Source organism: Ovis aries, chromosome 2 (assembly GCF_016772045.2).
Source record: "Ovis aries strain OAR_USU_Benz2616 breed Rambouillet chromosome 2, ARS-UI_Ramb_v3.0, whole genome shotgun sequence".
Taxonomy (NCBI): Eukaryota; Metazoa; Chordata; class Mammalia; order Artiodactyla; family Bovidae; genus Ovis; species Ovis aries.
This window is the reverse complement of record NC_056055.1, coordinates 165,644,263-165,656,792: the sequence shown is the minus strand read 5'-3', so window position 1 is coordinate 165,656,792 and position 12,530 is coordinate 165,644,263. Positions and strand designations below refer to the sequence as shown.

General features: G+C 36.9%; 1 protein-coding gene across 5 annotated transcripts in view; it reads right to left on the bottom strand.

Moving 5' to 3' along the window:
- ZEB2 (zinc finger E-box binding homeobox 2) overlaps window positions 1-12,530 on the bottom strand; it is a 132,548-nt gene that overhangs the window by 2,470 nt on the left and 117,548 nt on the right. For all 5 annotated transcript variants that reach the window (XM_027964981.3, XM_060410053.1, XM_042243916.2 and 2 more), the window contains 3 exons: window positions 10,219-10,327; window positions 7,330-9,299; window positions 5,559-5,739 (listed from right to left, as the gene is read on the bottom strand). In XM_027964981.3, the coding sequence (XP_027820782.1) occupies window positions 5,559-5,739; window positions 7,330-9,299; window positions 10,219-10,327 (2,260 nt within the window). The remainder of the gene's footprint in view (window positions 1-5,558; window positions 5,740-7,329; window positions 9,300-10,218; window positions 10,328-12,530) is intronic.

Genomic DNA, 12,530 nt, shown 5'->3' with positions numbered 1-12,530 from the left:
TTACAGCATAAATGATTGCTTTGGAAATGGGCTTTACAGCTCAAACAGAAGCAAACTGCCAAGTCAGGCAGGAGCAGGAATAGAGGAAAGATGATGTTAAGAATGTCTTATCAGCCATATGCTTCTAAGAATACAAATTAGAGAAAAAATCATTTGAAAACACAAAGCAGAAAGATAGATGTCATGCAGGCTGAACTAACCCAAACAGTGTTTTCCCTCTAAAGTTTTCCATGAGATGTCAGCCACTTGTTGAGTGTTAAAATACTCTTCAGCTAGAGAATGCTGTATTTCCTTTGGCATTCAAGGCAGTGTCTAACCAGTGTTTGGAACTTGAAACTGGTGCCAAGCCTAAACACATCTGGTTGATTCCAGGCCACAAATAGCACTGGAATGCCTTCAACACCTTCCATAGCTGCCATACTTAAAAGTTTATTTCCAAAATAGAACTGACAAAAAAAATTTATCAGACTGATGCTCCAGAATTAAAGTCAGAAATGTGTCATGAAGAGCAGTATGTATCATCATAACATACATGAAGTTATGTGCTTATATTTCCTAATACAAATTCGCATTTCAGCAAATCGAAAACCAGCATGAGTAGATTCAATACCATTTTCATTTGCTAAGTGACATTCAGATTAGGAATCCATTCTACACACTTCACGTATTCAAGTATATGGTGATATATAATCTCAATTAGTAATCAAATATCTTTAATAATGTTATTGAATGCCTCTGGGGCATGTTACTATTTAGAAAATGCTGTTGGCTGCTCTACGTTAGTTCATTAATGATCTTTATCTTACTGTAACATCCAGGATAAATTAAGTGATAAGATGTGGTAAACCACAGTATTAGAGTAGGAAGAAGTTATTTACCTGTAAGAGGAAAAATTAGAAAGTATTGGAAATAAAGAAGATTCTAGTAATCTGTTTCAAGGCAGCTAGTAGTCTGAAGAAAAAAAGTGTAAGTCAAACCACACAAGAACTTAACTTTTGGAAAAGATGTATTGAATGAGGTAAAGTAGATAACAGAGAAGAAAATGTCAATGGAGTGCCAAGAGTTTGGAAAGCGAGTGTGCTTCTTCATTTGACAAGACCACCGGGTGGGAAGGTAATTTAACAGGAAGCAGAAGTGCATTTGGGAAAAAGACAGAGGTTTTGCCTTCCAGAAAACCTCAAGTTGCTATATATGAATTTGATCTCTCTTGTGTGTATTTTACTTGGACCTTTAAGAAAATGCTATTAGGAGCTAGGATAAGATGATTCTGGCAGTGGTAATTCATTCACAGAGCCAGGGTGGTGCAGAGTTAGATAGGGAAGATGGATTCTAGAGTTTGACTGCCCAGGTTCAAATCCATCTTTTAAGACGTGCTGTGTAGCCTCAAGCGTGTTAACCTCTCCCTCTGAGGATTAGGGTCCTTGTTGGTAATAGGGAAATCATTTGGGGACCTAACTTGTAGACTGGGCACAAAGAGTGAAGGAGACAATGTAGGTAAAGCATTTAGTTCAAGGACTGCACATAGTAAGCACTCAATGAATGTTCGATATTTTTATTTGTATTTATTAGTACACATTCAGTTATTTCCCAAGTTGTAAGCAAGATGCATGTATCAGGAGCAAAGTACATGGAAGAAATGAATCTGAATGGAGAGAAGAGAAATTGCAGATAAAAACTAAAAACTTTCTTGGTTCTTTAGTTGCTACAGTGCACGTGGGCAGAACTGTCCTACAACCTCTCTTAATGTCTCAGAAGTTCAAGGGCACAGAAATGTTGACTGGTTAGTTCACTACATGGATCAGCTGTGTGAATAATTGTGAACAAACATCACAGTCGATATGGCTGTCTCTTTTCCAAAGGAACAACACACAGAGCAATGTCCTGAACGAGCATTCTCAAGGACTAGTTCAAGGCCTGTTAGATATGCTTTGGGGATGCCCACTGAACTGAAGTCTTTAAGATATAGATTTGATGTGTGCTCATTCTTAGTCACTTTAGTTGTGTCTGACTCTTTGCGACCCTGTGGATGGTAGCCTGCCAGCCTTCTCTGTACATGGGATTTTCCCGGCTGGTATACTCGAGTGGGCTGCCATTCCCTCCTCCAGGGGAGCTTCCTGACCCAGGGATCAAACCCATGTCTCCTGTGTCTCCTGCATTGCAGGCGAGTTCTTTATCACTGAGGCACCGGCGTAGCCCATAGATATTTGATAGTTACAGGTGGTTGATTTTAAGGGAGTCCTTTTGATCATAAATAATATGCTTATATTAAAATATGTTAATTCTACATTATGAACCAACAACCTAAGAGAATAAAATGTTCACCTATTCTGTCATGCCAAAGATAGAATTTGAGAGCAGGAGTTTTAGAATTGTACTAAATATTCTACTAATCTCCAGAAATTTCACTTGTAAGCATTTAATACATTCAGTTTAAATAGGAACTAACTTTGCCACTTATCTCTTTTTAAATTGCTTGATTAGTTTACCTGATTCAAAGCAAGATGTCCTGGAATTAAGTTTCCACATGAACAAAATTCAGAAAAAAAACATCCAAACTGATATTGAGTAAGTAAAAACTTTTACAGGGTAAGTTTTTTTTTTCTCTAATATCAAGTCTCATGATTCACCTGACAGAATAACTGAAATTAATAAATGAAAGGTTTGTGGTATGAAGAAGATTACCATGTAACTGAAAAACAAAATTGACTGGGTAACTTGAAACTTTAACTTCACTCAAAAGTAGAAACATTTTTTTATTATTTTTCTAAATAAAGTGGGTTTAAGAGCACGTACCTTTCTCAACAGAGAAAGTACTCAACAGATGTCAGGTTTAAATTTTAGTGGAATTTAAGTGAATTCTTTTTTTTTTTAATAAGTGAATTCTTTACAGTGCTTAACAAGAGTTTCAGATTTTTTATTTCTCAATCCTTGTTTGTGACAATTAATTCTATTGAAATCAACATTTATGTATCGTTTTCTTCCTCTGTCCCAGTCCCAAATCCCAGGAAAAGCAAGCAAGCAATGAGCCATTGGTAAGGAGAATTAAGGATTATTATTTTTGGTGTCTGCTTAGGAAATAAACAGGCCAAGGTAAAAGAGCACAGCATCTTGAAAATAAGTAGTTCATAACTTCCTTCTTAATTTAAACTATTTTATATGCTAAACTGTAGACAGATATAACAAATACAGTTTATCAATGACACATTCATAATCAACACATAATCAAATGACCATTCAATTTCATTTCCCAACCTTAGAATCAATCAACCCAAAGATTGTTCTCACTTATACTTTTCTTTTTAACACATTCTCAAAGTATTACTAGTCCTTAATATAAACAAATAAAAGGCTTGTGGGGCCCAGTTAGGAAGGAAAGTGAGCTAAACTTCCACATTTATCATAGTGAGAGAAAATTCATGAAGAACTTCACTTTGATAGAACCTAATACACTGACCGTAGAAAATGTCACGAGATGTTTGGTCAAGAGACCAAAAAAGTTAACACAGTGGAAACTTGACAATCTGGGAAGCCAACAGGAGGATAATTAATCACAAGTGTAGAGAAATCATTGGATGGTTAGCATCTTGTTGCTAGGCAATGTTTCTAGGCAGCTGATTTTCTCACATCTTAAAGGACCAGAACATTTTTTTAGTATAGTATATTTTTCAAATTGATCATGCATATTTGTGTTGGTCAACTTTGGTGTCTCTCAACTATCTATACACCTTGGAGTTTATGGACTAATTTGTAAGAAATAAAGGTATTGCCTGGATGTAAATATGTATAACAGCCCTCACTAAAACAGAAGTTTGCACTCACCATGTAGTAAATGATACAGTTTGCATATGTTCATATAATAAAACCAATCAGAGAGGGAAAAATGCCTTCAATGATGTGCTTATTGTAGCTGAATAATGAAATACAAAATATATTTGAGGTTGATTAAGATATTAAAGTAAATTTAGGTATAAAAATATATTTAATCTATAATACATAAATAGGACTTGGTACTAAAGAAAATATCTGTTGATATATATCATAAAAGACAAATGTAAGAAAACTGTGACATTTCAAACATTGAATTATGTCACACAAGTATAAAAACCATTGGGATTTGCTATTCAAATTAGGTTGCTTTTAAAGTATCACTAGTAGAACTTTCAAAATAATAGCAATTAGCATCAGACAATTGAAGACAAAGAAAACTGGGTTGGTTGAAATAAAAGCACTGTTATTTATCAACCTTGTTCTTTTCACAAACACCCTCAGTGTTTAATGTTGCAAAACTCACCCAACGTTTCCACAGCCTCAGGTGACTGTGGTCACTTGTACTGCCTCTGTCACATGCCCAGTGAGGAATAAGGCAAGGTGACAGTACAAATGCTTCCCAAGGATGGTTTTCAATCACTAAAAAGGGTACTATGGATTTAGATGGTCAAAATGTGACAGGAAGTATTCACATTCCCTTGTCTTTGTTTTTCTTTTTTGCGTCTTCATCACTTTTCCCCCCAAAGCATTTACGTTAGGTTGTTTTCCTCTATATTTTTAAAATGGTTGATACTAGACATCTTGGTTTAAAATGAGAACCTTCCTATAATTTCCATCCATCAGTATTTTGGTTGCAATCCTACATTCTTTCTTTTCCCACCTAGGCCCAGTGCAGCATACCACATTTCTCCTGGAGAAAAGCTGGAGATGGATTAAGAACAGGGACAGCAGCAGAGCTATGTTTTGGTTGAGGGTGGGAGGGGGAAGGAGGGAGGGAACACAGGTGTGGCTCCAGCACATAGCAGACCAGATCTTGGATTTCGGGAACTAATACTGCTTCTTCTTATGGCCCTTGGCTTTCTTTTGAAAAATTAAGCCATTCTCTCTCTACTTATAGGGAAAAATCAGGCTATCTTGTCAACCCTGTTTAATTCTTCCTAAAGAGGAATGCATGAATTGGAGAGAAATAATCTACATTTAGAAAGTTGTATTTTAGTCTTCCAAATATCAGTAATTTCAGTAGCTCATTTGGCCTATTATTCACTTATGCCTTTTCTTTCACAGTACTAACATTTTTAGTTTATTCAAAATATGGCCAATTTGTAAAAACCAAACAACTGAATACCAACTCCCCCCCCCCCCCACCACCACCCCATCATGGCTTACTTGATGTTTCGATGATGAAACAAATACAGCATTGACTGAATTTTTTATTGTTCAATTTTTCCACATATAGGTTCATCACAGCTTAAGAATTTGAAATTTTCTGTAGCTGGCTTGTGTCATGTCATTTCGTTGCCCTGGCCATTTAAATACATCTTTGACAGGATTTGTGAATTTGGTGTACAGACTAACTTGAAAAATATAAGACAAGCAGGCTCATAAACACATGAATGATCCAATAAACAGGCAACAAAAAAGTCCTACTGAGCTAGGCAAAAGCATTATTTCTTCCTTGTTGAAGGTATCAGCATATGCTACATCTTATGTTGCACAAGTGTACTCATTAAATATTATGAAATGTACAGCAGGCCGGGAAGCTCTAACTAGCTAGTCAAAGTCACTCATACCTGTGTGTTCGTATTTATGTCGCAGAAGGGAACTGCTTTTCTGGAATGTCTTGTCACATAAGTCACATGCATACATGCCGCTCTCTGTCTTCTTGATCTTCTTTCGAGACAGACAGGAGTCGGAGTCTGTCATGTCATCCAGGCCTGACATGTAGTCTGGTGCTCCATCAAGCAATTCTCCCTGTGATATAATCACATAGTTCAACACAGTCGCTTCTCTTTGCGTTTATCACAAACAACTTTGCATCGGCTGACATTTGGAGAATCTCAGAAGTGCTCTCTATGAATCCATCTAGTTCTTAGAAACTGTTACTTTCCATAAACAATATATGACGGTTCACATCTCAGCAAAAATATAAACCTTCTCTGCCCTAGGTGGTAGAGCTTGTTGTTTTTGAAGGATAGAAAATGGTCAACTCTGAAGGTGAGAGAAACATAAACTTCCCCATATTCCCTAATTTTTTTTCTATCAGGAAATATCTGTGAGTGAGAATTAAATATCAGAATTTGTGTATTTTCCAGTGTGCTTAACTTTAGAAATGATCTGTAGCTGCAGAAACCCCATTTTAATTGAATTTTATATTTAGGTACAAAATGTTATTATTATGCAATCTATTTAAATGTATGTCTACCAACTAAAGGCCTCGAGCTATATTTTTATATTTAATTTTCTAATTTGAAATAGGGAATATTAATAACACTTTTTATCAATGTTCTATCTATGTTAAAACAGCCTTCAGCATTGAGCAATAATGAATGTGGATCAGTAAATTATTAAATTTCTTGATATTTATTTTGTCTTGATCCAAAGGAGTGCAAACTTGCATGATAACATACATTTCCATTTGCTAGCCCACAGTTCACTTTTCTTAGACTACGTTTGCACTAATTAATATTAGAGAAGATTAAATAGGCTTAAATACATTTACAAAGAGGGCAGATGTACTGTAAATTGGAATACTGGAACAGCTGTTACAGAGGTGCACACTGCTACTTATGCTCCTATTTTGTAAACATGGATTTTACTCCATGATGTTAAAACATACCTGCTTTTATATTTGAAAAACCATAAATTATTCACTAGCTTGAAAACTACAAAGGAAGTCATGTGGAATGTACAAAATATTTTTAAAAATACTCTTCCAAATAAACTATTTTCTATGAAACCAAGGGCACATCAAATTTACATAAGTATTATTGCAAATTGTGAGCATCTCTAAAAGTATGTGACTGTCATAAATGTTAACGTTTAGCTTCTATGTAAGTCCTACAAAATACTCATGAAGTGAAGTGAAGGTCAGTCAGTCATATCTGACTTTTTGCGACCCCATGATCTGTATAGTATATGGAATTCTCCAGGCCAGAATACTCGGGTGGGTAGCCTTTCCCTTCTCCAGGGGATCTTCCCAACCCAGGGATTGAACTGAGGTCTCCTGCACTGCAGGCAGATTCTTTACCATCAGAGCTATCAGGGAAACCCCCCAAATACTCATATCAGCATATAAATCTGAAAGCAGATGGATCGATCTAAATAAACCTTGATATTCTTTCTCTTTTCTTAAGGCACAATTGCTTGACAGCAAAGGGTCCCATTGTTTCTCCATTTATTTGTCTAGCCCACTCAGTTTTAGCTTCAAGTTCAAACCCACTCTTCTATTTCTGCTAAGAACACAGCATTAGATTTTTTTTCCACTAAGATTTCTTTCCTACATACACATAAGTGATATAATTTTTACCTTCTCTCTTCCGATGAAAAAAAATGTCTCATTACCTGAAATCCTGGTTTCCGCTGGTACTTTCTCCTTTGCTGCATGTCAGCAAAAGTAGCTGCTCCAGTTGGGTAAGTATAGGCCATGTGTGGTAGGAAGCTCATCTGATCCAGTCCTGGGTATGGTCGCAGTCCAGGGATACTAGTCTGGACTGGTGGCATGAAAGTGGCAGGGGGGAAAGCGCTTTGTGGAGGAAGAGCTGTGTAGAGAGGTTTGGCACTAAAGGGGTTCATGCCGAACACTGGGTTAGCACTTTTGCTGTCCAGATTATTTGAATTTGAAAACTCCTTCTTGATAAAAGTCAAGTTCAGAGGCTCATCTGAGTTTTCAGATGATGAAGAAACACTGTTGTGGTCTAAATTTATGCTGCCAACTTTCGTTTTGTTCTTTGTGGCTATAATACTTTTGGGTTCTTTCATTTGTTTTGGTAATGACAGGTCCAAAGGCTCAGCCTGGAGCTCCTCAGATGAGAAGCTGTTTGGAGTGTAAGAACTACTGTGGGAGTTTTTAGAAGATGTGGAGGAAAGATTTAAGGGAGAAGGAGTATTACTCCTTGAGTGGTCCAATTTTTCAACTGGTTTAATGTTGGTAAAATGGGAAGGTTTTGTTAGCCTGAGAGGAGGGTCACAATTCGTAACACTGTTGTGGAGTTCTGCTATAGATGGTGATGTTATGGAGTCCATGGGTTTTACGGGAGACCTGGGTAATAAAGAGTCTTTTGTGGGAGGGTTACTGTTGGGAGCTAACGGCTTGGAGTTCCTTTCCAGTGATGGTGACCTGGAATTTGAGTACTGGTAGACTTTTCGTTGCTCAAACCATTCCTTCACAAATTCCTGAGGAAGGCCCACAGCAATGGAAATTTTCAGCAGTTCATCAGAGTTGGGCTCCATGTTCATAGCATAATATGCTTTAAGTACAGACATGTGGTCCTTGTATGGGTTGATGGGGCTTGTCATTCCTTTCTCAGAAAGTACAGATGACAAGAGGAGGGCTTTATTATCAACAAAAACTCCAGCTTTGTTGGGGACTATGTTTTCATGGGGTTGCAGGACTGCCTTGATCTCTTCATTCATCTTACAAAGGTAACGTTCATGCTGATGCAAAGGAATGGGGCCAGGAAAACTTTCTTTACAAAACTGGCAGGAGAATGGAGTGGATATGTTGTGGTTCTCAATCATTTTGTCATCAGTGACCAAATCTATTAAGGTACGTAGCTTTTCTTTCTTTATATTACTGATCTGTCTCCTTGAGTCAGTAGTCAAGCTCTGGAGGCAAGCTTTGGCTTCATTGACTTTTTCTAACGTGTAGTCAATAATACTTTTAGTGGCACCATTATGACTCACTACTGGAAGACCTACAGGTGGAATATTAGGAGAAGTAACTCCTTGTTCCTCAGGTTGAGAGCATGGATCCTTCATGTGATAACCTTTCAACTTGGAAATTTCTTCAGCCTTGCAGTCCATTTTTTGTCTGGAAACTGTGTTGTCCACAATCTGTAGAACCTTTTGTACCTCACTTAAATTGCTATTCATTGTGGGAAATCCAAGTAAAGGGGCTTCCATCCCTACACCTAAGTGCTGCATTGGACTCTGAGCAGACGGATGAACTCCTAAAGGGCTGGTGGCTCCAAGTGCACCATTCATAAAAGGACTAGTGCCACTAAACCCATGTGTGGCCATAAGAACTTTATAGTCATTGAAGTCTAGTGGTTCTGTTTTAATTTTAAGTAAGCCTGTCTGTTCAGACATACTAAGTGGTTTTCCATTCTCCAATTTGTTTCTTAACTGGGTAATGGCCGAATTAGTAGGAGAAGAAGAAACAGAATTAGGAGAAGAACCTGTCTTGATATTGTTTCTCATTCGGCCATTTACAGAGATTAAGCCAATACATTTCTTGCTGCTGATGTGTGAACTGTAGGAACCAGAATGGGAGAAACGTTTCTTGCAGTTGGGGCACTCGTACGGTTTTTCACCTAAAATGACAATTAAAATTAATGTTACTTTTTTTTTTTTCTTTTTGATGGGGCAACAATTGCAATCGTCTACCCAGGCAAGAATCTGTGCGATCAAAGGAAAGGAACACAATGGGGCACCTCTACATTCTAGGTGCTTAGATTAGAATTATGTGGCTATAACTGTTTCTGGGCTTTATCTACCCTGGAAGGACATAATTCAAGATGTTAGCAGTGGAAGGTGAGGGCTATCTATGCCTTTTTCAGCCAAGATCCAAAATCTTGTCTTGCCATCGGCAGCCTCCTATTTAAACAGAGTGTTAGATTAATGTGTGGTCAATAGCACAATAAAGATGTCACAGTATTTAAAGGGAAGTGTAGCCATGGCTTTAATCAACTCTATGAAGATTCCATTGATTCTACCAATCCAACTAGTCCTTTGAATAGCATCCAATTTGGTAATAAAATGCTTGGCAGAGCTATCAAAATAGTTATAAAGAAGAAATCTCAGTGGTAAGATGTTGTTCTAAAAATACAGCTTTCAGGAATCAAGGAACACTTATCATACAAAAGCTCTTATCCAAAATTCTTCCACATTCTTCTTTCAAGTTTGGGTATCAAAAAATGAATATCCTTCAGAATTTGCCAGCTGAGTTTCTTCAGGTCAAAAACATTTTAAAGGACAAAAAGGAGCCTCTAGATTTCACAAGAAGGCAAAACACGTGCAGTTTTCAAGAAGTATAAGCACTGCTCCTCTTATTAGTAGTGCTATTGGTGGTGCTGTAAGGCTCACAAGGACAAAGCGGGCACACAAAGCTTATGACATGAATGTGTAGCTCTAAAAAACTACAAACAGGATTGTGTACATTTTATACAGTCTTTAGAAACGTTCCTAACGAAACAAAATGCAAAAACAAGCACCAGCTCCTCTACTACTCACCACTGTGGATTCGCAGGTGTTCCTTCAGATGGTGTTTATATTTGAAGGCCTTGCCACACTCTGTGCATTTGAACTTGCGATTACCTGCTCCTTGGGTCAGCATTTGGTGCTATAAAAGGAGAAAGACTGACATCAGTTTTGCGCAGGAGGAACAAAGGAAATTTGTTACAAATATTTTTAAAAGGCCTCTATTTTCAGACAGGCCAAAAGGTTTGAGTGCATGTTTATTTATTTGCCCAGTCTTTCAGAGTTGCAATAAAAGTGATAATGTTGGCAATAAAATTGGAACAAATAAAAAAAAAGTGCTTTCACATGCGCATCCAACACTTGCTTTAGAATTATCTCTGTAGTCTCTTTTCCAAAATGTTTCTTTGAGCCGTTGGAGATGAGGAAAGCATAATTGCAAAGATGTTTGTGGCTCTCTGTGTTTACTGCAGATTCTAAAATCTGAAGATTCCCTGTTGGAACGCAATGATTTTGTCAAGGAAAAAAATAAATATTATACTGAAAATCCTAGTCTCCCCAAAGAACTCCCCACACAAATAACTCATTTTCTCTTTTCTGTATTGAGGTAAAAGCATATCTTATGCTGAAGCAATACTAATTTTAAAGAAGAAAGAAAAAATCTCACATAAATTTAAAAAATCCTTGATTATAAATATTTTATTACATGATAAGCATGTTTAAATACCTCATTCACAGTGCTAGTAGCAAATATAAACCCTGTTTTTCCTGAGATGTCGCATGTAAGATTTGATTCATTATCAAAAGTAAGAGACAACATCTTGGGCTAGAACTGCTTGAGCAGTTTTATCACAGGCCAGTAGGAAAGACTTCAACGACCTGTCATTTTCCTTTTTAGTAGTATGCTAGGGAGTAGCGACAAAAAAGAAAAAAAGTTTGCTGAAAAGACAAGTTAAAAGCGGCAAAGATATAATCAAACACAGCTGACCTTTTTGAACAAGGGAAAAAAAGCACTGTGACTTAGAATTCTGAAAAAAAAAAAGAAAGAAAGAAATACAGTCATCCACTCTGGATGTTCAAGGTAGGAGGCCAGCCTTTTTCAAGCAGCAATGACACAAAAGCCTTTTGCAAAAAAGACAGTACAGAAACGGTATGACAACTGCTAGGGTGTGCTGAATCTTCCCACATTCCTAGTGAGACAGATGGTGTTACATGGGACACAGGGAGGTTTGTTCAAACAGCAGCAACCTTCAAAGATCAAGCGGAGCCCAGCCCGCCGAGCGCCATTGAGGGACCAGCGCTCATATGTTGCTGAGTTGCATAAACAAACAGCAACAGCTGCTTTGTCTCCCCCCACAGCCCTCAGAGGACTACTATAAACTTTAGTTGTGCCACTGTTAATATGATACAATCATTTTAATTTACTAATTGTAAATGCCATGAGCAAATGAGGGGACTTTTCAACACCAAAGCTACCATTCATAATGCGCCAGCACAATCACACTTCTGCATGTGAAATTTAAAGCAGTTATGCTAGATAAATATCTAGGCACCTTTTTTTTTTTTCCTGCAGTTTTTGTGCATATAAGCAAGGGGAGAGAAACTGTTACATAAGTGTAACTATGTAAGCGCGGTTTTTACAACTGAACTTGGAAAAACATGCAGGTGACAAGTTCAATGAGATATAAATGAAATGATTTACATGAGCTTTTTCTTAAAATAATGAAATTCCATAATCCAGTATCATTGCCATTGCTTGTGTTTCCTTACTCTCATTTTCCTTATTCAAAGAAAATAAAGCCCGTAATAATTTTAGAGAATATCTTGTTCAATAATTTTAAAAACAGATACGGTGTCAAGGTCTATACAGGGTGATTCCAGAACTGTAGGACCAGATATTGAGACTTAAGGCACATCAATTTTGTTACCATCCGAACACCTCATAATATCAATCTGCAGTGAACTCTCCCAAGAAGACATAAAAAGCAGTTTTGCTAAAACATTTAAGGGACACTGTGAATCAAACCTATTCAGTCATTTTAAGGATTTAAGAAGCTATACTGTTGAAGATAGAGTCTTTATTTTGAACACAAGTAATCCAAAAGGCAGAGTAATTTTAATATTTAGCAATAAATATGAATATCAAGAAAGGATCATTTTTATTACATATACACATTTGAGTATTAATACAGCTTATTTTATATAAGCATGCATATGTATTATGTGCTTTTTGATTTTCCTTAAAACACTTAATTAGATTTCATAAACTAGTAGCAGCTTGTAAAAATAGCCTAAGTAATTGAAGATGTTATGTGACCAATGGAAAGAATACACACTTATTTTACTAT